General features: G+C 48.2%; 1 protein-coding gene across 6 annotated transcripts in view; it reads right to left on the bottom strand.

Moving 5' to 3' along the window:
- PAX7 (paired box 7) overlaps positions 1–23,235 on the bottom strand; it is a 201,194-nt gene extending 177,959 nt beyond the window's left edge. For 2 of the 6 annotated variants that reach the window (XM_064171983.1, XM_064171987.1), the window contains exons 1-5: positions 23,164–23,235; positions 14,162–14,440; positions 11,305–11,540; positions 10,423–10,552; positions 9,409–9,537 (exon numbers count right to left, since the gene is read on the bottom strand). In XM_064171983.1, the coding sequence (XP_064028053.1) occupies positions 9,409–9,537; positions 10,423–10,552; positions 11,305–11,540; positions 14,162–14,246 (580 nt within the window). In that variant the 5' untranslated portion in view covers positions 14,247–14,440; positions 23,164–23,235. Of the gene's footprint in view, positions 1–7,931; positions 8,018–9,408; positions 9,538–10,422; positions 10,553–11,304; positions 11,541–14,161; positions 14,441–14,578; positions 14,664–23,163 lie in introns of those variants that run through there. The other 4 variants (XM_064171986.1, XM_064171988.1, XM_064171989.1 and 1 more) reach the window with 3 other exon arrangements.
- Between the last annotated feature and the right edge of the window lie 381 nt (positions 23,236–23,616).

Raw genomic sequence — 23,616 nt, 5'->3', positions numbered from 1 at the left:
CTTCCATGGGGCTAGGAAGTGTCTCACTCTGAGGCTAAGTGGCATCCCTCCGTGGGGCTAAAGGACGTCCCTTTGTGGGGTTAATGAACACGCTTCCACGGGGCTCAGAGACGTCCCTCCGTGGGCCTAAGGGATATCCCTCCACGAAGTCTTGGAGCATCACTCCGTGGAGTCTGGGGACTATTCCTGCGTGGGGCTGGAAAGCACCCTGCTGCGGAGCTAAGGGACATCTCTCCGTGGGGTTGAGCATCACTCAAGTGTGACATCACTCCTCGCAGCCCAGGGGTCATCCTTCCATACCCTCTCTGCCTCCCCCTCAGCCCATCTCCGGCAGATCCATCTTTGAAACCTCTCTCCCCCTTCCAGAAAACCCTACCCAACCAAAACTCCCACACACACTTCCCCCACACACACACTATTGACAGGTGGAGGTGCGAGGAGGACACCTCTCGAGTGGGTTGCTGTTGAAGGGAAGGAGACCTACCAATTCCAGCTCGACCTCTTCACCCCTTCTTTAGGAAATTTTGGGTACCCTTTTCTACTTATTTCAAATATTGAACCCAACCCCCAAACAAACACTAAACCAAACATCTTTTCCCCTCTTCTCAACACCTCTCCCTCCCCGCCTCCTCAAAGCCCCGAGAGAACCCCCGAGCCTCTCAAGCCAGATGGGACCTCACCCACTCACAAAATGGATGAGCTAAAGTTGTCTCCCCAGCTGCAGACTTCATGAATGAGTCGATCCCACTCCCCCTCCCCAACTCCAGCTATAGATTGATAGATATAGATATATTTCATGAATGAGACGAGGGTCCTCCTCCCCCCAACCCCCTCCACCCCCCGTCCTCCGCCTCTCCCCACCGCCTTGGCTATCCCTGCAGAGCCTATAAACAGCAACAGCCCTTTTACAACGATTCATCACAGGATCCCAGAGCCATCCAAGCAAGTAATATGTCGCCTCAGATCTGGTGTGTCCCACAAGACAGAGCGGCTGCTAATTAATAGACAGTGATTCCTGCGAGCAGCCCTGGCAGTCTGTAATATGATGAACTTCCTTTGTACCGGTGTCACCACAAATGTTTCTGATAAGGAAAAGCATCCAAGGATCAAAGACTATAAGCTTCTCAATTTCCTCAAGCTGCCTCTACTTTTCCTCACCTACTTTTTCTTTTTTTCCCCCCCTTCAATTCTCCTTCCCCCCCGCTCCTCTTTCTCTCTCTCCCCTTTCCCAGCCCTTCCAAGGGGATCCAACCCTCCCTTCTGCTTTCTAACCAGCCCTGAGTTCTGCTCAAGTGCAAGGGCCAGTCCTCTTAAAACATCGTCATCATCACCGCTTCGTATTTTTCATCCCCGCCTTCACATTCTGCCTTTAAAAAAAGAAACAACCCCCCCCCCCCCCAAAAAAAAGCTCCACTCTGAAAAAAGCTCCACCCCGAAAAAAAAAGCTCCACTCTGGTCCTCTCCCTCAGCTCTTCCCCACCTTGTCCCCAACTCCGGGTGACAAATGTCTTTATAAACAGGCATTAGCTGACATCTAATTTCTTTTGTGGTAAGATCATGCTCCCGGGCAAGCCCCCCGCCCCGAGCGGGTCCTATCCTTGGATCGGGATGAAGTAGGAAGCAGGAAAGCTTGTTGGTTTTCTTTTCCCCCCTTTTGGAAGCTGAAGGGGGGGTGGAAGTTAGAGGAGAGGAATGCAGCAAAACCTCCCACCCTTAGGTACATCGGTAAAGCCGCATCTCCATCCCAACTTTTCCTCCTTGCTTCAGCTGCACCTGCGCTTCCCAACTCCTTCTTTTTTTACTCCTTTCTTGTTTTCTTTTCTTTTCTTTTTTTTTTTTTCGTGAGGAAAAGGGGACAAGAAACTTGTCCCCACACCCCCACCCCCAAACCCCATCTCCCAAGCGCTCTGCTTGCTGCCCTTGCGCCATCAACCCTCCTGGAGCAAGCTCCCACCAGGGCAACGCAGGGGATTTCCCTTCCTGTTCCCCCTACCCGTGCGCTGCTTCTTAATCTGAGACATCCTCACCAATACCTCAGGAGACAAGGAGAAAAAAAAAAAAAAAAGAGAGAAAGAAATCAAAACGGAACCCAAATTAGACTGAAGTCGAGATTAAATTACCCAAAAGAAAAAAAAAAGAGAGAGAGAGAAAAGCCAACTAAAACCCAGCGGTGGAGTAAATGTGGCAGCTGATTGAAATGGACTCTTTTTACTCCCTCCTTCCTCCCCCCCCCCCCCCCCCCCTTATATTTAATTTTAAGAATCACCTCTCTAAATATATAATATCTCCAAAGCTCAGGTCTTAAGAGGGGCCTTTAGTTGCTTATTTCTTTTGTAGCAAACGTAAATTTCAGAAAGATCCTTTCTCTCTCTCCCCCCCCACCCTCTATCCGCCCCCCCATCCCTCTTTGCTTTACTCTAATGCTCGAGTAAGTACCTTACAGCTTTAAGGCCAGTGTTATATGTGCTTTAAAATCCTGCCATGCAAATTCCCCCTGAAAAATTTGGAAAGGTGGGGGGTGGGGGGGCTTTGGGAAGGGGGTGGAGAGGTTGAGGGGTGTGTGTGGTGGTGGTGGTGTGGGGGGGAAAGAACTAGGAGAAGGGGGTTGGGGGGGGGGGGGGGGGGGGGAAGAAAGGGGAGGTTAATCCGGGTTTAATGCTATGATGCAGTCACAGGACCAGGGCTAGGCTGATTGTGTTATCTCTTCCCAACATTTGGGTCTCCCATATTTCACCCAGCCAAATAGCTGCGAGAAAAAAGTGCGTATGGAGGCACTCCTGACGCCTCAGGAAAATATGTTATTAATATCTAAATAACTTCCCAATACTGTCTCTAAATCTCCCCTTCACCACTCCAGATGATGAATTCGTTTGAAGTGTTCTCCCGTCTCATCTTTTCAGTGTCTCTTCCCTCGCTCCCTCTTTTTCCTCCCCCCTCCCCACCTCCTCCTTCTCTTCTCCCCCTTATAACCAGGCTTATTTCAAACTGGTAAATATCTAATTCCTTTAACCACACTGCAGACACGTCTCTCCCCCTCTTATATTACAATTCTCACTTTGGAAAGATCCATATATACATCTCTCTATAAAAGACCTCTCTATATAAGAGAAATAAGCTCCCAACACAGCTTTAAACTCTTTCTTTAAATGATTTAGGGGGTCAAGAGAATGTTTAATGTTTGGGGTTGGGTTTTGGGTGGGGTTTTTATTTCGGGTGGTTGGGACAGAGTGTGTGTGTGTAGGGAGGTGGGAAAAAAATCTGTTTCCGAAGGAGCCCTGCGCACACCTGGATCACAACATTTCCCTCCCCGCCTTCCTGCCGCTGGATTCAATCTCTGCCTCCTCTCTCTTTACCCCAATTACGGGCGAAACCACGGATTAGAAATAGACCTTTCGGCTTCCTTCTCGCCTCTATCACAGCATCCATCTCCTCCCCCCCCAGCTACCACCACCTCTTCCCGCTTCTCATCGCCAAATAGCTGCTTCCTATCCCTTCCCGGTATCAGGTAATCTGCCATCCACCTTCGAATTATAGATTAAACAGGCTAAAATCTATTTCCTTTCCCTCCCTAGTCAAACCCCGGGCACCCCACCTGCCACCCTGCCTTCTTGAGACCAATATTTTACCTTCTGTTCCCTCCCTACACACACACACACACACAAACACCCTCTAACTGAACCTATTCTTCTCCCCCCCCCCCAAAAAAAAGGGGGGAGGGAAATGATGTAGAGAATGTGTGCGTGGAAATGAAATAAAAACCCCAACCAAAAAAAAAAACCCAAACAACCCCAAACAACCCCTGGATCACAAACATCTCCCTTATATTATTTCACTTCCTACTGTATAATTGAACCTCTCTCCCCGCATCCTTGTCTTTAAGTTTGGTTTCTAAAACGTCTTGTATTAGATTATACTCGTTTATTCCCCCTTCCAACCTTATCTCTCCTCCTCTCTTCTCTCCTTCCCGTCACACTTGATTTAGGAAGGAGTTTATCTTGCAAACATTTGCCTACTTTGTTTATGTAGACCAGGTTCTGCAGCTACTTGTTCCCAAAAGCCACTGTTTGCCTTTGTAATTGTTATCTGTGTTTATTGTTGTACCTCATTTGTCTCAGCTTTTTTTGTGACATGTAAGCTCCGTGTGTGCTCACATCCAGCCTCCCCCCCCCCCCTTCCCTTCTCCTTCTCTCTGCCTCTTCTTTTTTTTTTTTTCTTTCCTCCTTCTTCTCCTTTTCCCTCTTCTCTCCCCCTGAAATATGCACAGAATAACTCAGCCTAAAGCCAATGAATTGCTTGACACTACCCTATCTCTTTCCTGCCCCCCATTATTAGAGCTGATCCCACTCGCAACACTCACAAATCCCGCCTGGTCTCTGTTTGATTAGATTGCCAACCTTTGGTAATCCCTTGATTTGATGAAGTGTCTATTCCCACCCCCCTCTTTTTTCCCCCCCCTTTGCTCCCCCCCCACCCCCAGCTCCCTTCTAAACATACATTTACAGAGAAAGCTCTTGTTGGTTTTAAATCGATGCAGATTGTTTGCTGATCAATCGGCTCCGCATCCCCTCTCCCCCACTTTCCAGCTTTGGGGAGGGGGAAGAAAAAAAGCCCTTTTCCAGGTGTATAAGTGTGTGTGGGGCCACCCTCCTCTTTCTCGCTATCCCTTCCCTCCCCCGAGCCTTAATTCAATTTGGCCGGACCAGATTCTTCCTGCCTCAAGCCCACCCCCACCTCGTCTCCAAACCCCGACATTAGCGGCAGTGGCTGCCACCAAATTAAATTGTTCGCACCTCCAACTGTCCAAATATTTTCCCCCTCTTCCAGATGCTGTTCACACCTGGACGCGTTTCCCACCCCCCCATCAAAAGTATCCCTCCGTTATCCCAGCTTCCACACTCGGCATTCCACATCCCACGCACGATTTCCATGCTGCCACGGGGCGGGAGCGTGCACGGAACGGCGAAAAGAAACTCCGTGCAATAAAGCGGAGTTCAGAGGAAGAAAACAGGGGGGAAAAATGCATTAAACCCACATGGTTTTGTCCCCAAAGTGACCTAATTGATCCCTCGGTACCCTGCGAGCATCCTCCACGGGCATTCTGCCCTGTATCCCGGAGTTCAACACCATTGCCCCCCGCCGCATTCCCTCGCGTCTGGTTGCAATTAAACCCCTGTCAGGATGAGGCCTCATCCCTTCCTCGAAACGCTGAGCACCTTCCTCAGCACCATTTTAGATTTGGGGATCCGCAAATGACCCCTTCTCCCTTCATCTCCATCCTCCTGTACCCTGCGAACATCCTCCACGGACATCCTGCCCTGCATCCCGGAGCCGAATGCCACCGACACCCCCACCTCGTGTTCCCCAGCGGCTGGTTGCAATTTTAAGCTCTCCAAGATGTGGCTTCGTTCCCTTCTCTAAACGCTGAGCACCTTCCCCAGCACCCTTTTAGATTTGGGAGTGCGCAAATGACCCCCTCCTTTCATCTCCATCCCGGTACCCTGCGAACATCCTGCCCTGCATCCCGCCGCCGAACCCCATTGCCCCCTTCGCTTTCCCCAGCATCTGGTTGCAATTGAAACCCCTCCCGAACGAAGCTTCACCCCCTTCTCGAAACGCTGAGCGCCTTCCCCAGCACCCTTTTAGTTTGGCGGGTGCGCAAATGAACCTCTCCCTTCATCTCCATCCCTATGGAGCAGTTGGGATGCGCGGGGTGCAGGAAGGGAGCGTGATCTTCTTTAATCAACCCTCGGCAGTCCTAATAAATAGCAACACCCCCCCCCAAATAATAATAAAAATAATAAAACCCTCTCGGTCTTAACATAAGAACATATACGGAGTAAATAAAATAATAAATATATATATATATATATATGTGTGTGTGTGTGTTAAAAAAAAATCAAGTGAAGCCTCATGAATATCTGCCCAGGGCTAGCTGGAGTGAGCCGTTTAAAGATGAAAGTGCAAAGAAATAAAGGCTCAATTTAATCTGCCTTAAAACCCTTCAACTTAACGTTTGTGCTGGGAACTCAGAGAGTGAGTACTGATTGGGGATAAATACATTTCTTAGCATGCCTTGGAGCTATTACACCCTTCTCCAACACAGCTCCCTATTCAACAGCCACAGTTTTCATTACCAGCTCTAATAAGTCTTAACATTATTAAATGCCAAGCAGACGATAGAAAGAAACAGGCGCAGGGTGGAAGCTTTCTTTCCCACTTAAAAAGAGAGAGCATTTAGGGCTGTCTTCCTCCGGCTCCCCGCGAGGACAACCCGCAAATGGAGCAAAAAAAACGTTTGGCAGGAGGGAAAAAAAAGGCCAAAACCCCAAAGTTTTCCTTTCCCCCCCCCCTCCTCCCCTCACCCCGTTCCTTCTCCCTTCCCTATCCTACAATCGCGCCTTTAAAATCATCTCGATTCCATCTTTCCCCCCCCTCCGCGGTCAACAAAAAGAGAGGGGAAAAAGAGCTGGAAAAGAAATGTCATGGAGTTTATTTCGTTGAGCAAAAAAAAAAAACCCAAACCAACCCCAACTCCCGGGAAATTTAATCGCCGTTTTCCAAAACCATGTTTCTCATTTTAAGCTTCGAAAGAAGGAGGAAAAGAAACATTCCAGAAGCGAAGGAAACTCAACGCCTGCGTCTTTGACAAGTCGAATCATCAATTACCTTAATTAGGGTCATTTTTTGTTATCCAGACGGCGAAAATATACATCGAGAAGGGGGGGATGGGGGGGGTCGAGGTTTTAATTACTGTTTTTTTTTTTTCTAACGGGTGGGTTTTTTTTTTTTTTTTTTTTAGGGTTTTGGGTTGTGGTTTTTTTTTCCTCCGTCGCCTTTAATTTCGCTGCGAACGCAGCCGCGCCGCATCCACCAAAAAAAATCCCCGCACCACCCTCCAGCAACTTCGCCCCCCAAAAAGAAACCTCCAAATGAATGATTTTGGGGGTGATTTATCGGGAAATGGGACTCGGGGAGAGGTTGTAGGGGAGGGGAGGTTAATAAAATAGGGAGAAAATGAGGTTTCTGTCGAGGAATGGGAGAGGGAGAGGAGAATCAGCGCTCCGAGAGGACTATGAGCTCCGCGGACTCCGGCATCAGGAATTTGTCCCCAGATTAGCGCCTGATTCAAACCGGGTTTCGGGACGAAATGGAGCCGGGGTGGTGGTGCCGTGGTTTATTAACCACGATGTTTGCCCGTGAAGGGAGAGGAGAAAGGTTTGGTTTGCTTATTGCTAGGAGCTCCCGCATCTTACGGAGGAAGGAAACAAAAATCAACCTCCTTCAGCTCGTTCATTCCTTTGGCTTTTTGGGGATGGCGATGGGGAAAAATGCGAGGATAAGCCCGAGGCGGGAGGGGGGGGGGGGAGGGAAATAATGAATTCGCTTAAAATTTATCTATATATAGATATAGATTATTTTTTTTTTCCTAAGCGATGAGGCTGAGACAAACCAAATCTTAACACTCCCCATCCCGCAAAACCTTTTTCAACCCCAATAAAATCAAACCCACCCCAAAGTGGTCGGGGGAAGGGGAAGGGGGGGGGGGGGAAAGCTTTCCGCGGACACAATAGCCCCGATTTGCAAATGAGCATCGCCTCTTTCCAAATCACAAGCAACATTTTGCAACGTCCAACGGCTTCTCCTTTTTTCCAACAGACGGTCCTATAATATTACAAAACTATCTAACAGCGGGGAGTTTTGAATAATTTATCTCCCTTTCTTCCCTTCCTTGCCCCTTTGTCCAAACTTTTTCTTTCCTCCTTGCAGAATTTTGAATGAGAATAGACAAGCCCTCCCTCCCCCAGCCCTTTACTCCATTTTTAAGGCAGCCGAGGGTTTTTCCCCCCTTTCCCCCCTCCCTTCCTTCTTTCTTTCTTTTTTTTCTCCCGTTTCTTTCTTTCTTTCTCTCTCTCTCTCTCTCTTTTTTTTTTCTTTTTCCACTATTTGCTTTTGTGGTCAGGAATCTTTTGCTTATAAAGCTTCAATAGACTTGAAGGTCTTTGTAAGTGAAGTTCATCTTCAAGGTTGGAAAAAAAAAGGAGAGGGAAAAAAAAAAGGAGAGGGGAGGAAAAAAGAGTGAGAGAGAGAGATGTGATCTTTAAAGAAGTCCCTTTTGTGCACCTTCGTTTCAAACTATTTGATGGTGACACGGAGAAGCTTTTGCTTTGTTCTGCCCCCAAATTCCCTCCCTTCTTCAATTATTTCCCTACTCACCCTCATTGTCCCCAAATCAGGAAAACTTTGGGAGCTAGTGAGAAACTTTGAAAGCAGTTCCCCTATGGATTCCTACCCTGGATTGGGGACACTCTCCGTGAAGAAAATACCTCTCACCCTCTTCCTATTTGGCCCAACACATCACAAACCCCCCGAAGTTCTGACCGGCTCCAGCCATCGCCATTTTGCCATCAATTTGGGAACAAAGCAGAGCAACACCCACCCCACCTCCCAGTTTTCAGAAACCCATCCCCAAAATTCATCTAACTGCTGCTTCCCCCCCCACACCCCCAAAAAGTACCAAGCTCTGCAACACGAGGAAATAATTTTCTCCCTAAACCAACACAGCAGCTCCTCCCTTCCCCTTGCTTAAAACTTCATCTTCACAAACACACTCATTGATAAACCTCCATTATTCAACCTAAAAGTATCTTTTTTCCTCCTTCTTTGGGCTGGGGGGAGGTGAAGGGGAATCATCATCACCTCTCCCCCCTAAGAATATCAAACTCTATGTACTGCATTGGCTAGCTCCAGTTCTTCACTTCGCCAGTCCAATATTTCCAACCCAGAAGCTTGAGAAAGTTTCGTTTTCCCTCCCATGAGAGCAAAGCACCATCTGTGGGAGATGATAACAGGGCCCCTGCTCAGGCCTGGCCTGAAGCCTTTCAGCAGAAGGCCAGATTTATATTCCCTAATTTCATTTAGGGGTGCAGTCTCCCCTTGTTTTGTCTGCTCTGAGGACTCCCCCACCTCCTCTCCGCACTTCCCCAGCGCCGGTGGCTCCGCGGCAGCACCGGTGCCGGCTTCTCTAATTGATATTGATTGGCCAAATCGGTCAACTGTCAGACAGAGTTTCAGGGGACCACTTAGAAAGCAGGAGAGAAATCTGTTTAACAAATTCATTTAGGAATCAGAGATGCCTCCCTCCATCTTCCCCCCCAGCCATCTCCTTTCCTCTTCTATCCGTTAAGCGAGCAAACCAACAACAACTTTTCCTCCTGGGAGAGCGTCCTTCAGCCCCAGGCACTGGATACCATCATCCCCTGCCAGGGCTCTGCATCACACCCTCGACGCTGCCATCAGGAAAGAACGAACTCAAGATGCGCTGAAGCCACCTTATCTTACTCTTGGCTTTGTCGCCTCTCCCAAATTATCCTTCCAGCCCAGCCCCAGGCTGCCGGCAGCTGCCTTTACCTTTGTCGCCCAGGATGCCGTCTATGCTGTGCTTGGCCTTCTTCTCCCCGTCCTCCTCCTTCTTGTCACAGTCCTCCTCTTCCTCTTTCTTCCCGAATTTGATGCGTAGCACACGGCTAATCGAACTCACTAAACCTCAGACAGTCAAAGACAAAAAGGCAAGTATAAGCTGCCTGGGAAGGAGAGGTGGGAACCCACCAGCAAAACCCCAGCTGGGGCTGAATGTGGCCTTGCACGCAAGTGGTGGGGATCTGCATCCCATTTTTTATCTCAGGGGTATGCACCCTCCTGCTCCTCCCTGCCCTCCAAAACAACTTTGAGGTCACCAAGGTCTCCCCCTAACACTGTTCCCCCATGAGACACCCAGCACAAGCAGTACCCACTTGTGCACAATGCTCCCACAGAACATTGTGACTTGTTGCAACAACACTCTGGGGTGTGCACCCCCCAAGGTTTAAAACAGGGCAAAAGCTTCCCCCCCTTCCCTCCTCCCTTATACCCAGCTTTTACCCCAGCCCCAAATGGGACCCTCAGTATGTGGGCCCTGTGCTGCTTTGGGAGATGTGCCTTGTAGAGGAGGCTCATCCTCTCCCCCAAAAAGAATGGAGCTCACACACAGGACCTAAGGAGCTCGCCGGGCTCAATATTTGGGTGCAAGATCTCTTTCCACAAGTATTGGAAGTGCTGCACTGCAGCCTCAAAAGAGTCCCAAGAGAACAACTGGGATCCCCTTTAACCTGGGGTTTGGGGTCTGCCTCCTCACAGGAGCAAAGATAAGTTGAGAAAACGAGTTTGTTTGCGTTTGTTTTTCCAGCAGACCACAGCCTGGTGTTTATTTGCCGCTGTGGCTTTGCTTGGGGTGATTTTGCTTTTCCCCACCCCCTTCCCATCAAAGCAAAAGCTGAGAGGATGTTTATAGCCCCTGGAAACATCGTTTTTTAGTGGTGATAATCATTTCCCTCCGTCTTCTTGTGGGTATCGAGGGGTGTCCATGTGGCCAAGCTGCCTTCTCACCTGAGGGCACAGTGCTCCGGTCGCAGTGCCCATCCTTCAGCAGCCTGTCTCGGATCTCCCAACTAAACATCCCGGGGTTTTCCCGTTTGTATTCCTCGATTTTCTTCTCCACGTCGGGAGTCGCAACCTGCTTTTGTGATGAAGGGGACACCGGTGTGTGCCCGCGTGTGCAGAGAGAGGGGAAAGGGAGAGAAATAAAAGCGCTTTTAATTGAAAAGAAAAGAGAGACTCTTTTTTTTGTTGTTGTTGTTTTGTTCAGTTCAACCCTCCCCATGGAATCTTTTGGGGGCTGAGAAGTGGGATTTGAAAGGGCGGAAAGGTGGAACATAAAGCTCGGGAAAGATTATTTTCTGCAACACCAAAAGCAGAGTCTCTGGTGGGGGGGCAAGGGGATCGGCCAGGATGGGTTTATCTTGAGCTCGACGGTGGGCGAAGGGGGGGGGGGGGAAAGAAGACAGGGATGGGATGCTGGGAATTAAGTTTGGATTTTTTTTGGGGGGGGGGGTTTATGTACCCCCAGGGATTTACTATTTCCCAAACCACCCCAGTTTGCCTCCTTCTCACACAGCGGAGCAGGAGCAAATGCTTGAACGCGCGGCACTTGTTGCACATGGAGGACGGGGCGGGGGTGGTGGTTGGGGGGAGAAAAAGATCACTTTAATTTATTCATAGCCTTCATCTCAGCACTGATTTCTACTCAGCCGAGCCTGAAAATTGGCAGCTTTATTAAAGCCCCTTCCTCAACTCTCCCTTTTCCCTGTGTGTATATATATATATATATAAACCTAACTTTATACCCCCGCAAAGAAAGAAACCTGATTTACTTCTACTTGCTTTCAGCTTAAGGAGTGGGTTTTAGTTCGACCCCCGCATTTCACTCACCCTGGGCTTGCTGCCTCCGATGGCTCCGGGTCGGATGGAGCCAGTTTCTTGGTACCTACAGAGAATTTTGGAGACGCAGCCGTGGGAAACCCGCAACTGTCGGGAAATCACGCAGGGTCGGATGCCGTGGTGAGCCATCTCCACGATTTTATGTCGGATATGGTTAGGTAGGGGTCTACCGTTGATAAAGACCCCTCCGAGTTGGTTCACCCTGCCCTGACCCAGCGGGGTGGAAACTGGAGAGCGAAAAGCAAGCAAACAAACAAACACAAAACATCCAACGACAGAGGGGGAGAGAGGGGGGGAAAAAAATGAAAGCCAAAAGTTAAAAGAAGGGAAAAGGCAACAAAACGCTCTCCTGCATGTTCAGATGCTTCGATTTGAGGCTTTAAAAGAAGGGAGAAGCCTCTCGCTTATCTCCTGGCCTCAAAATTTGTCTCGACAGCACAAGGAAGAGACTTTTCCCAGTGATAAAAGGGAAATAAAAATAGCCCATGACCCTCACGCCCATCACCCGCGCCCCGAGCTGACCGCGATGTGTCTCCCTCTGTATTTTTGGCACTTCCCACCAGTGCTTTAAATCATATCCCACGTTTTAAATAAGGAAAGATTCAAAGCGCTGTGGTAAAATCCGCCCCCGACTTCCAATTTCCCTCCGAAACTCCTCATTTCCCCCAAAAAACCTTCCCATTTTCCCCCCAAAAAAATCCGATTCCCCTCCAAAAAACTTCCGATTCCCCAAAAAAACCTTCCGATTCCCCCCCAAAACCTGCCGATTCTCAAAAAAACCTTCCGTTTTCCCCCAAAAACCTTCTGATTCCCCCCCAAAAACTTAGGATTCCCCCCCAAACCTTCCGAATCCCCTCCAAAACCTTCCGATTCCCCCCAAAAACCTTCCGATTCCCCTCCAAAACTTCCCACTTTCCCCCAAAAACTTCCCGTTCTCCCCCTAGAACTTCTCATTTCCCCCAAAAATCTTCCTGTTTACCCCCCAAACCTTCCCGTTTCTCCTCAAACACCTCCCGTTTCCCCCAAAACTTCCAGTTTCCCCCCAAAACCTTCCCGTTTCCGCCCCAAAAAACCTCATGTTTTCTCCCTAAACCTTCCCCCTCTCTCCCTAAAACCTCACTCCGCATCTCGCTGCAAATTGCGAAGCTATTCCCCGGCAAGCAAACTTCTGGAACTAGAAAGACCCTCCTGTGGGGGAGGCCTTTTGGGGGCTATTTTGTTGTTTTTAACGTGTGGACGCTTTTGCTGCTCGGGGAGGTGCGGAAGAAGCGCGGAGCCTCCCGCAGCTTCTCTTAACACCTTGCGCGGGTGCACACTTCCCCCCCCCCCCCCCCGCCCTGCCTTTGCAGCGAGGGACCAGAGGCTCTTTTAATCCCTTTTCTCGTTGTATTTAATATCTCGCAATGTAGATCGCGCAGATTAATACGATTTCACAGGCTGGGAAATTAAAATAAGGAAGGAAGGAGGGAGGTGGGGGGAGTGTGGAAAAAAAGGAAAGAAAAAAGAAGTGGGCAAAGGGGTGGTGAAGGGAGGGGGAAAGAACTCAGCTGGGTAATTTGCAGAGAGGCTGGAGTGGAGGGGGGGGCGGGAAAGGCTGGAGAAGGGTGATTTTTATTTATTTCTTTTTATACATATATATGTTTTGGGTTGTTTTTTTTTCTTTCCCTCCTCCCCCCCTCTTCTCCTCCCTCCTTCTCTCTTTATACAAAGAAAAGTCGATTCCCCGAAATTGCCTGACGATTTAACAAGAATCATGCACCGCTAATTCCGAGTCACTTGGCCAGCACTCCCTGGATATATCATTATCGACAGATAACACTCGAGTGGCCAATTTTACATTCAAGAGGTACTAAAAGCGCCGGCCGCTCTCTCTTTTCATTATTCCCAGTCATGTTGTGCAAATATTGTTGTAATCCTTTGATCCTTTCCCTTGCCGTCTGTTTTACTTCATTTGCTACAGAAAAGCACTTCACCAAATCCCCCCAGCTTGTATGTTTTGCAGCCTGCCTGCTTTCTCCACAGCTCTGAATTTCACCACTTGAGCACGGCCAAGGATGAACATTTTCCTGTTTAATAAATCAGAAAGGGTCCCGCTAGGATTTTCCTTTTTTTTTTTTTTCCCCCCCTCCTCTTCTTCCTCTTATTTTTTTTGGTTTTAATTATTTGAATCCCCCCACCCCATGCCTTGAAACAATAACCCCGCAACACAAAGAATGAAGGAGCAGTTGATGCGCTGCGAGGTGGAGACGACACTTTGCGAGGTGACAGCTACGAAGCGTTCCCCTCCAATCCCTTCATCCTTTTCCCTTCTCCAGCCGCACCAAGGACATGTCGGTTGGAAGCTATTTCTCCCTAATTATTTCCCACCCCTAATTATTTCTCCTGGAATAGCGGAAATGAATCAATTTGGTTTTCCTATTTAGTATTTTTCTGTCCCAGGGAGATGAAAGAATTTGCGGGGTTTAAAGAGAAGTAGAAAGAGAGGAAACCTCACAAGATCGTAAGAACCTACCCTAAAAACATCATAAGAATCTCTAACCCCCCCAAAAAAAATCTGCGAGATGCCTGAAAATACTTTAAATAGCGAGGGGGGAACAGCCTCCTCCTCCAGCTCCTCAAACCTGGTAATTTCGTGGAGTCAAAGGAGCTGAATAGCAGCAAGAAGTTGGATGTCCAAGTCAGGGACACCCTCCCCCCCTCCCCGCGCTCCTAACCCCCCATTGTAAAGTTCAACTGCATCTCCCTCCCCTCTCCCCACCCGGAGCAACCCAACCTTGCCCCCCACTTCGGGTTCTGTCGCGGTGCTGGAGGTAAGGAGCGATATAGAGAGGTACTTTCGCGGACCTACCTTCCAAGGGGAAGCCGGTGCGGGGGTAGTTTTGCCCCGGAGCCGGACGCATCATCCGAGGCACCGTCCCGGGCAGAGCTGCCATGGTAAAGGGGATGGGGAAAGGGAAAAGGGAAGGGGAAGGGGAGGGGGGAACGGGTCCGGTCCAAACCGGGGGGGGGCACCCCTGGGCCCCCAAAAGAGCCGAGAAGAGGAGGGAAATTGGGGGGAGTGGGATACTGGTGAGGGTGGGGATGCTGCTGTCGGTGCTGAAGCTGCTGCTTTCCTCCCTGCCGGCGGCTGCAAAGAGAAGGAGAAATCTTTGCTCCAAAGGGGGAAAAAATTGATACCAAAAAATAGAAAGAAAGAAAAGAAAAATTAAGAAGAAAAGAAGAAAGATGAGGGATCGGAAAAGAGGAAAGGGAGGGATTCACCCACCAGAAATTCCTCTTAAAGTTTGAGGGTTATGTCAGAACCGGCCTGAGCGGGCGCTCCGGAGGAATGTAACCCAGACTGCCGGGAGAAGCTGCCGCAGCCAAAGTTGCCTCGGTGCTGGGCTGGGCTTAGGGCTGGGGAGGGGGGTGATGGAGTGTGTGTGTGTGTGTGCAGGGGAGTGGGGAGCCTTTCCCTCCCCCCCCGCCCCCCTTTCCTCTTTATTTTGTTGTTTCTTCCCCCCTCCACACCTCCTCCCCTAAAGTGTCTGTCGCTTAAGGGATGCTCGGGATGGGGAGGGGGGGGGAGTGGGGTGGGAGGAGGAGAAGGAGGAGGATAGAGGCGTAGGGCGGGCGGGGTGTGGGGGGGGTGTCAGATGGAAGGTTTGGAAGTTGTTAAAGTTGGGGCCGTGGGGAGGATGAACGAGCTGTGATAGGCTCCGGCTTCTTTCTTTTATTCATGGCCGGGGAAGGGGGTACCAAGGAGGGGCTGAAGGACCAATAAGAAGCAGCAGCAGAGCCACGGGCTCGCATTATTATTATTATTATTATTATTATTATTATTATTATTATTATTATTATTAATTTCTTTTAAAAGGTGTTATGATTCGTTACTAAGCTCGGGTTCTTTCTGCTGGAAAATTAGGGTCCCCCCCACTTCCCGCCTGGAAAATACATCAGGGTGAAAAGAGCCAGGAGGAACTTTTGGGAAGGTGTTTTTGGCGTTTAGTTTTCTTCTTCTTCCCCCCCCCTCCTCTGTAAGAAATTTGGGAGTGTGTAGAACATCGGTGAGGGTCCCAGAGGGGTAAAGCTGGCTCCTGGAGAAGGGATGGGGGGGTTAAAAAGGGGGTGTGATTTTAGTCTGGAGAGGCAGAAAGGCTTAAAAACTAATCAAAAGGAAATAAAAAGAAGAAGAAGGAGGAGATAATAATAATTTAAAAAGAAATTAAATAGAGTAAAACGAAAGAGTGAAAAGAAAAGAAGGAAAACAGAAAAGAAAATGAAGAGCAAAGAAATAAAGAAAAAAATAGAGAGAAATAGGGAAAAAAAAAGAGGAAAATAAAATATTAAAAGAAAGAGAAAGAGGGAAAAAAAAAATGAAAAGAGGAAAAGGAAATTAGGGGAAAAAAGAAGTAAAGAAAAATAAGATGTAATTAATTAAATCAATTAAATGCCTCCCTTAGGTGTCTACCCGGGGCTGGACCTTCTCATCTTGCAACCCCATCCCCTGAGGGGGGGCTGGACGCACTGTCCCCCCCGACTTTCTCTCACCTCCCAGTTTTTAGGAGGTGGCTTCTCCTTGCCCTGCTCACACCCGGGCCAGCCTCACATCAGCCCCTTCCACTCCACCAACCCAACCCTCTCTTTCTGGAGCCAACTTCTGGGCACAGCCCTGCTGCCCTCCAGGTATGTCCCTGCGCTCCTCCTTCGTTAACATCACATCTTCAATTAAGAGACAAGGCTCCCAGCTGCCCAGTTGGTACCATTTTGGGAGTGGTGGTGGTGAGGGGGGGTGGGTGGTGGTGGTGATGAGGGGTGGGCGGTGGTGGTGATGAGGGTGTGTGTGTGTGTGTGTTGGACAGCATAGGGCAGGGTGGCGGTGAGGTGTAGGGGGATGGATTTTGATGCTCCCCACCGTTCTCCTGCCAACTGCCCGCTCGCTCGCTCGCTCGCTCGTTGACCCGGGACGGAGCTGAACAAACAACTGCTGTTTCTCCCCCCTACACCACCACCACCCCCCCCAAGAAAAAAAAGAGGAGCGGGGCAGGAATCTGCTCGCAGCGGGGCATGACGCCAGGGCTCACGAACCCTTTTGTTTGCAGCTGTAAAAGGACTTGCCGTGCAAACCGCTGGAAACTTCTCCTTCCCCCCCCACCCCCCCGCCTCCTCCTCCTTCCCCCCCCCCCTCCTCCTCCTCTTTCCCCCTCCCTCCTCCTCCCCCCCCCCTTTTCCCTTCAACTCCTGGAGCTGAGGGAGGTGTGTGGGGGAAATAAAGCAACCAGCGACACTTCTGACCCGCCTGCACCCAAAATGCGGTCCCTGAATCTCCTCCCTGTCTCACTTCTTCTCTATGAGGGCATCACCAACTGTAACACCTCACCCCCCCCCCGCGCTGCCTCCCCTTCATCTCCGAGTGGTTTGTTTTTTGCTTTGAATTTAAAGCTCTGCTGAACCTTTCCCAGTCCGACCACATCTTCATCCCTCATCCTCTTCCCCCTTCCCTCGCTCAGCCTAAACCTGCACCCAGACTGTGGGGTTTTGTTTCTCCCTCTTGTTTCCACGCCTAAATCTCGTCCTAATTCCTCCCCTCCCCTCCTAAAATTCATCCCCCAATTCGATTCATCCAATTCAATCCCCCCCCCCACTCCTATTTCCACACCTAAAGTTCATCCCCAAAATCCACACCTAATTTCCCCCCAACCCCTCCCCTATTTCCACATCTAAAATTCAGCCACCAAACCTCTCAGCCAATTCGCTTTTCTTTCCCCCTCCTATTTCCACACCTAAAATTCACCCCCAAAATCCACATTAAATCCCCCCCAACACCTCCCTTTTCTATCTCCACATCTAACTCCTCATCCAATCCGGTTTACTTTCCCCCTCCTATTTCCACACCTAAAATTCACCCCCAAAATCCACATTAAATTCCCCCCCAACACCTCCCTTTTCTATCTCCACATCTAACTCCACAGCCAATTCGGTTTACTTTCCCCCTCCTATTTCCACACCTAAAAGTCACCCCCCAATTCCACACCTAATCCCCCCCAACCCCTCCCTTTTTTATCTCCACATCTAACTCCTCATCCAATTCGTTTTTCTTTCTCCCTCCTATTTCCACACCTAAAAGTCACTCCCAAAATCCACATCTAATCCCCCCCAACCCCTCCCCTTTCTATTTCCACATCTAACTCCTCATCCAATTCGGTTTTCTTTCCCCCTCCTATTTCCACACCTAAAATTCATCCCAACCCCCCCAAAAAGTAAAACCCACGGAGGGGGGTGGGGTTGGGAGTGGGGGGTAAAGGGATGGGGGATGGATATAAAACTCCAATCCTGAAATTCTTTCCAAGGTGTCAAATTGCTCCCAAAGTCTCCAGCACAGTCTCGACTTCGGGACTCCAGCAATCCAAAACGAAGCTTTTCTCCTCCACCCCTATCCCACCCCCACCTCAACCCTCTCCCCCCCCTAAAGATATAAACCCCAATTCCCGAAGTTTTTAAGCAGAAAAAGGTAAGGATCGGGAGCAGGTCGAAGCCTTTCGCATTCCTCCTGCAAAGCTGTAATTCAATTAGTTGCCTTTCATTTGCTTAGATGGGGTTTGGAGTGGGGTGGGGGGGAAAGAAGGGAAGGGAAGAAAGAGATTGTGGGGGGAGGGAGAAGGAAAAAGCCTGGGAATAAAGTTGAAAATTAAATATTTCTGCTCTCCCAGCACCGAGGGAAGATTAAACCCAAGAAGCTTCCCCCCCACACACCTCCCCGCTGCTCTAAGGCAGACAAAAAATTATCTCACCCATCAAACACATCATTTGTTTTCACTCCTGTGTGTCCATCCTCCCCTACACCCCCCCTCCTCCCCCCTTACCTCCTCCTATCTCTTAAATTTTGGGGTAAGATTTGACACTTTCAGGCAAAAAAAAAGCCCAATTCAAACCCAAACACCCTAAAAACCCCCAACCCTCCAAAAAAGAAAAGCCCCAAACCTTCAACTTCACTTTCTCCTCCCAACCTTTGCTGCCAGCTAAGGACCACCTTGGTTTGATGAGCTTTGTTTTTTACTCCTGGGCGGGGTGGGGGTGGGTTTTATTTTACTGGGAGCAATGTGGCAGCAACCTCTCATTTTTGGGGCGGGGGGGGGGGAGGGGAGTGAAGAGGTGACAAGAGACAGTCACAACCCACGGAAGGGGTAGTGGTGGTGGTGGTGGGACAACGGGACAGGACGAGACGGAGACATCCATCCCCACCCCCCCCCCCCCCCCCTTTCTGGAAAGCAATTTCACCAATCATTTTGCTAACAATTAAGGAGTGTGCAGGGGTGAAATGGCAATTTCACATGCAGGGCTGGGGGGGGGGGGGGGTGTGGAAGGGGGTGGGCTGGGGGTAGGGTGGTGGAAATTTGTTACCTGTGCACCCAACTGGGGATAAGAGAACTCCTTATTTATACGTTTCTCTTTTAATTTCATTTCTTAACACCTCCCCCCCCCAAACCCAACCCCACCCCAACCTCTCCCTTTTCCCTCCCCCCCCCCCCCTTGCCCAGTGCTTTGCTTCATTACCCATGGTCACAAAAGAGAAGACCCCCTTTTCTTTTCTCTCCTGGGAGCAGCCAGCAATAGATTAAAACAAGCATCAATCAGGAAAAAAGGAGCAAGGAACTGCTTAAAGGGAACCGGGGCAGAATTCCTCCCTGCTTTCCACCCCCCCAACCCCCCCTTTCCTTTTTTTTCTCTCTTCCCTACGCATCTCCATGGTTTCCTAAGGTATGTTTCTGGTTGATAAATGCTGTATTTCGCTATTCCCTTTGGAGAAGCAGCTTGTAAATCAGTGCTGAAAGCCAACTCATAAGCAGAAGGCAATGGGCTTGGGTTGCTTTTGGGGTTTGGGTTGTTGGTTTGGTCTGGTGGTGTTGTTTGGGTGGGGTCTGGGGTTTTGCTTTTATCATGATGATTAGTTTTTAGGAGCATCTCTCACCGTCACCACCCTAAGCATCCATCCTTTGCCATCTTCCCGGAGAGGAAACAGCTCTTCAAGTGGTGTTATCCCTCCCCCCCTCCCCTTCCCACAGCCTCTTTCCAAGGAATCCTCTCCCAACGAAGCTGGAAAAGGGCTCTGCATCCAATTCTCCACGTGCAAAAGATGCAGAGAGGTTAGCTAAGGCTTGCCCAGAAAAAATCAGCAGGGCAGGAGTGCTGCCAGAGGCAAGCAGCCCCCATCATCAATTACTATTAATTATCATTCTTCTCCAAAAGAAAGTCCTCCCCTCTTTAGTATTTTCCTTCCCAGGATTCCATCCCATTTCTCCTCCTGATTTCTTTTCTCATCCAAGATCTGCCTGGCTAATCTGCTTCCCACATCAGTCTTAAAGCATCAGCAGCTCACCTGGTCAACTAAAACCTGCAGACTTTGATCATGATTTTCCCCTTTTCTCCCCTAAAATATGAAGAATCTCCTAAAACCTGCAGAATTTGACCAGGATTTTCCCTTTTGCCTCCTAAAATATCAAGAATTAGATCACTGATTTGTTTTTCTCCTAAAATCTGAAGATTTTGATCATGATTTTCCCTTTTCCCTCCTAAAAGATCAAGAATCAGATCATCCATTTCTTTTCCTCTCCTAAAACCTGCAGAATTTGATCACGATTTTCCCTTTTCCCACCAAAAATATCAAGAATCAGATAATTAATTTCTTTTCCTCTCCTAAAACCTGAAGAATTTGACCATAATTTTCCCATTTCCCTCCTAAAATATCAAGAATTAGATCACTGTTTTTTTTCCTACTAAAACCTGAAGAATTTGACCATGATTTTCCCTTCCCTCTCCTGAAATATCAAGAATCAGATCATTCATTTGCTTTCCTCTCCTAAAACCTGCAGAATTTGATCATGATTTTCCCTTTTTCTCCCCTAAAATATGAAGAATCTCTTAAAATCTGAAGAATTTGACCACAGTTTTCCTTTTTTCTCCCCTAAGATATGAAAATTCCCCCAAAAATGCAGAATTTGATCATGTTTTTCCCTTTTCCCTCCTAAAATATCAAGAATCAGATAATTGATTTCTTTTCCTCTCCTAAAACCTGAAGAATTTGACCATAATTCTCCCCTTTTCTCCCCTAAAACATGAAGAAACTCCTAAAACCTGCAGAATTTGACCATGATTTTCCCTTCCCTCTCCTAAAATATGAAGAATCAGACCATTAATTTCATTTCCTCTCCTAAAACCTGCAGAATTTGACCATGATCTTCCTTTTTCCTCCCCTTAAATACGAAGAATCTCCTAAAACCTGCAGAATTTGATCATGATTTTCCCTTTTCCCTCCTAAAATATCAAGAATTAGATTATTGATTTGTTTTTCTCCTAAAACCTGAAAAATTAGACCATGATTTTCCCTTCCCTCTCCTAAAATATCAAGAATCAGATAATTCATTTGCTTTTCTCACCTAAAACCTGAAGAATTTAACCATGATTTTCCCTTTTTCTCCCCTAAAATACAAAGAATATCCTAAAATCTGAAGAATTTGATCATGATTTTCCCTTTTCCTCTCCTTAAATATGAAGAATCTCCTAAAATCTGAAGAATTTGACCACGATTTTCCCTTTTTCTCCCCTAAGATATGAAAATTCTCCTAAAACCTGCAGAATTAGACCATGATTTCCTCTTCCCTTTCCTAAAATATCAAGAGTCAGATCATTCATTTATTTTCCTCTCCTAAAACCTGCACAATTTGATCATGATTTTCCCTTTTCCTTCCTAAAATATCAAGAATCAGACCACTCATTTCTTTTCCTCTCCTAAAACCTACAGAATTTGACCACGATCTTCCTTTTTCCTTCCCTTAAATATGAAGAATCTCCTAAAACCTGAAGAATTTGATCATGATTTTCCCTTCCCCCTCCTAAAATATCAAGAATCAGATCATTCATTTCTTTTCCTCTCCTAAAACCTGCAGAATTTGATCATGATTTTCCCTTTTCCCTCCTAAAATATCAAGAATCAGATCATTAATTTGTTTTAGTCCTAAAACTTGAAGAATTTGACCACGATTTCCCCTTTTCTCCCCTGAGATATGAAAATTGCCCCCAAAATGCAGAATTTGATCATGATTTTCCCTTTTCCCTCCTAAAATATCAATAATCAGATCATTAATTTGTTTTAGTCCTAAAACTTGAAGAATTTGACCACGATTTTCCCTTTTTCTCCCCTGAGATATGAAAATTGCCCCCAAAATGCAGAATTTGATCATGTTTTTCCCTTTTCCCTCCTAAAATATCAAGAATCAGATCAGTCATTTCTTTTCCTCTCCTAAAACCTGAAGAATTTGACCATGATCTTCCCTTTTCTTCCCCTTAAATATGAAGAATCTCCTAAAACCTGAATAATGTGATCATGATTCTCTTTTTTCTCCCCTTAAACATGAAGATTCTCCTAAAACCTGAAGAATTTGATCATGATTTTCATTTTTCTCCCTTAAAAGATGAAAAATCTCCTAAAACCTGCAGAATTTGACCATGATTTTCCCTTCCCCCTCCTAAAATATCAAGAATCAGATCATCCATTTGTTTTTCCCTTCTAAAACTTGAAGAATTTGACCACATTTCCCCTTTTTTCTCTCCCAAACCATCAAGAATTAGATAATTAATACCTTTTTCCTCCTAAAAGCTGAAGAACTTGATCACAAGTTCCCCTTTCTTTCTCCTCAAATATTTAGAATTAGAGAATTATTTTTTCCCTCCTCCTCAAATCTGAAGAATTTGGTCATGATTTGGTTTTTTTTTTCCCTCCCATAAGTAGGAGGTGAAAAAAAAACCATCACCAACCTACCCAGGGGTGGATTATTCAATGAGCAGTTGCTCCCTTCCTGCAATTCCAAGCAGATTATTGATGTGGGAAGGTTTTTCCATTTGAGATGCTGCAGTAATAAGAGTTGTTTTTTGAAGTGATTATCCAATAAACCTCTCTTTACAGGGTGATAAAATCCAACTTGGAAACCAGGGATTAAAAAACAAATGGGAAAAAGAGAAGGGAAAAGAGGGGGGGAAAAAAAGGGGAAAAGAGAGGGAGGAAAGAAAAGGGAAAAGAGGGGGGGGGAAAAGGGAAAAGAGGGGGGACGGGAAAAGGGGGGGAGGGAAAAGAGGGGGGAAAAAGGGACAAGAGGGGGACAGGGGGAAAAGAGGGGGGAAAAGGGAAAAGAGGGGGGGAAAAGAAAATGGAAAAGGGGGGGAAAGAAAAGGGAAAAGAGGGGGGAAAAAGGGAAAAGAGGGGGGGAAAAGAAAATGGAAAAGGGGGGGAAAGAAAAGGGAAAAGAGGGGGAAAAAAGGGAAAAGAGGGGGGGAAAAGAAAAGGGAAAAGGGGGGGAGGGAAAAGAGGGGGGAAAAAGAAAAGGGAAAAGAGGGGGGAAAAAAAGGGAAAAGAGGGGGTGGAAAAGAAAAGGGAAAAGAGGGGGGAAAAAAGGGAAAAGAGGGGGAAAAAAAAAGGTTCCGAAGGGTTTCTGCATGTCTTGAAATGAATATTTGGGACAAAGAAAACAGTGGGAAAGAGGAACAGATTGAATCAGAGAATGATAGAATCAGTCAGAGGTGGAAGGGACCACAAGGAGCAGCCAGTTCCAACCCCCCTGCCATGCCCAGGGACACCCTACCCTAGAGCAGGCTGCACACAGCCTCAGCCAGCCTGGCCTCAAACACCTCCAGCCATGGGGCCTCAACCACCTCCCTGGGCAACCCATTCCAGCCTCTCACCACTCTCCTGCTCAACAACTTCCTCCTCACCTCCAGCCTCACTCTCCTCACCTCCAGCTTTGCTCCATTCCCCCACTCCTGCCACTCCCTGTGTGGTGAACAGTCCCAAAGGGCTTGAGCATGGCCTGCCTTAGTTACCTGCCTGTCTGCACTGCAGCCAGAGGCGGGAAAACAGGACAAGGAAACACAGGCAACCCAGTCTGGTTTGATCCGGTTGCCTGAGAGGGGTTTCATGGGGACCCCCGCCCCCCCCCCCCCCCCCCCCTCCCATTTTTGGAAGACAACAGCCTGCGGGTTCTGCCATTTTGGGGTCTGCTTGGGTGATTGCCAGAGGTGCTCGGGTGATTGTGTGGCCAATGAGAACACTAGCCTCGGCCATTGTGCTGTAAATGGGGGGGAACAGGTGAATAAGTCGCTTGCCCGCTCGTTCGTTCCTCGCTCACCTGCCGCTAGCCTGCCTGCCGCCTCAGCTGCCTCAGCCGCCTCAAACCGCCTCAGCCGCCTCAAGCTGCCTCAAGGCGCCTCAGCTGCCTCAAGCTGCCTCAAGGCGCCTCAGCCACCTCAGCCACCTCAGCCACCTCAGCCACCTCA

Source organism: Pogoniulus pusillus, chromosome 36 (assembly GCF_015220805.1).
Source record: "Pogoniulus pusillus isolate bPogPus1 chromosome 36, bPogPus1.pri, whole genome shotgun sequence".
Lineage (NCBI taxonomy): Eukaryota > Metazoa > Chordata > Aves > Piciformes > Lybiidae > Pogoniulus > Pogoniulus pusillus.
This window is presented reverse-complemented; position numbering and strand designations above follow the sequence as displayed.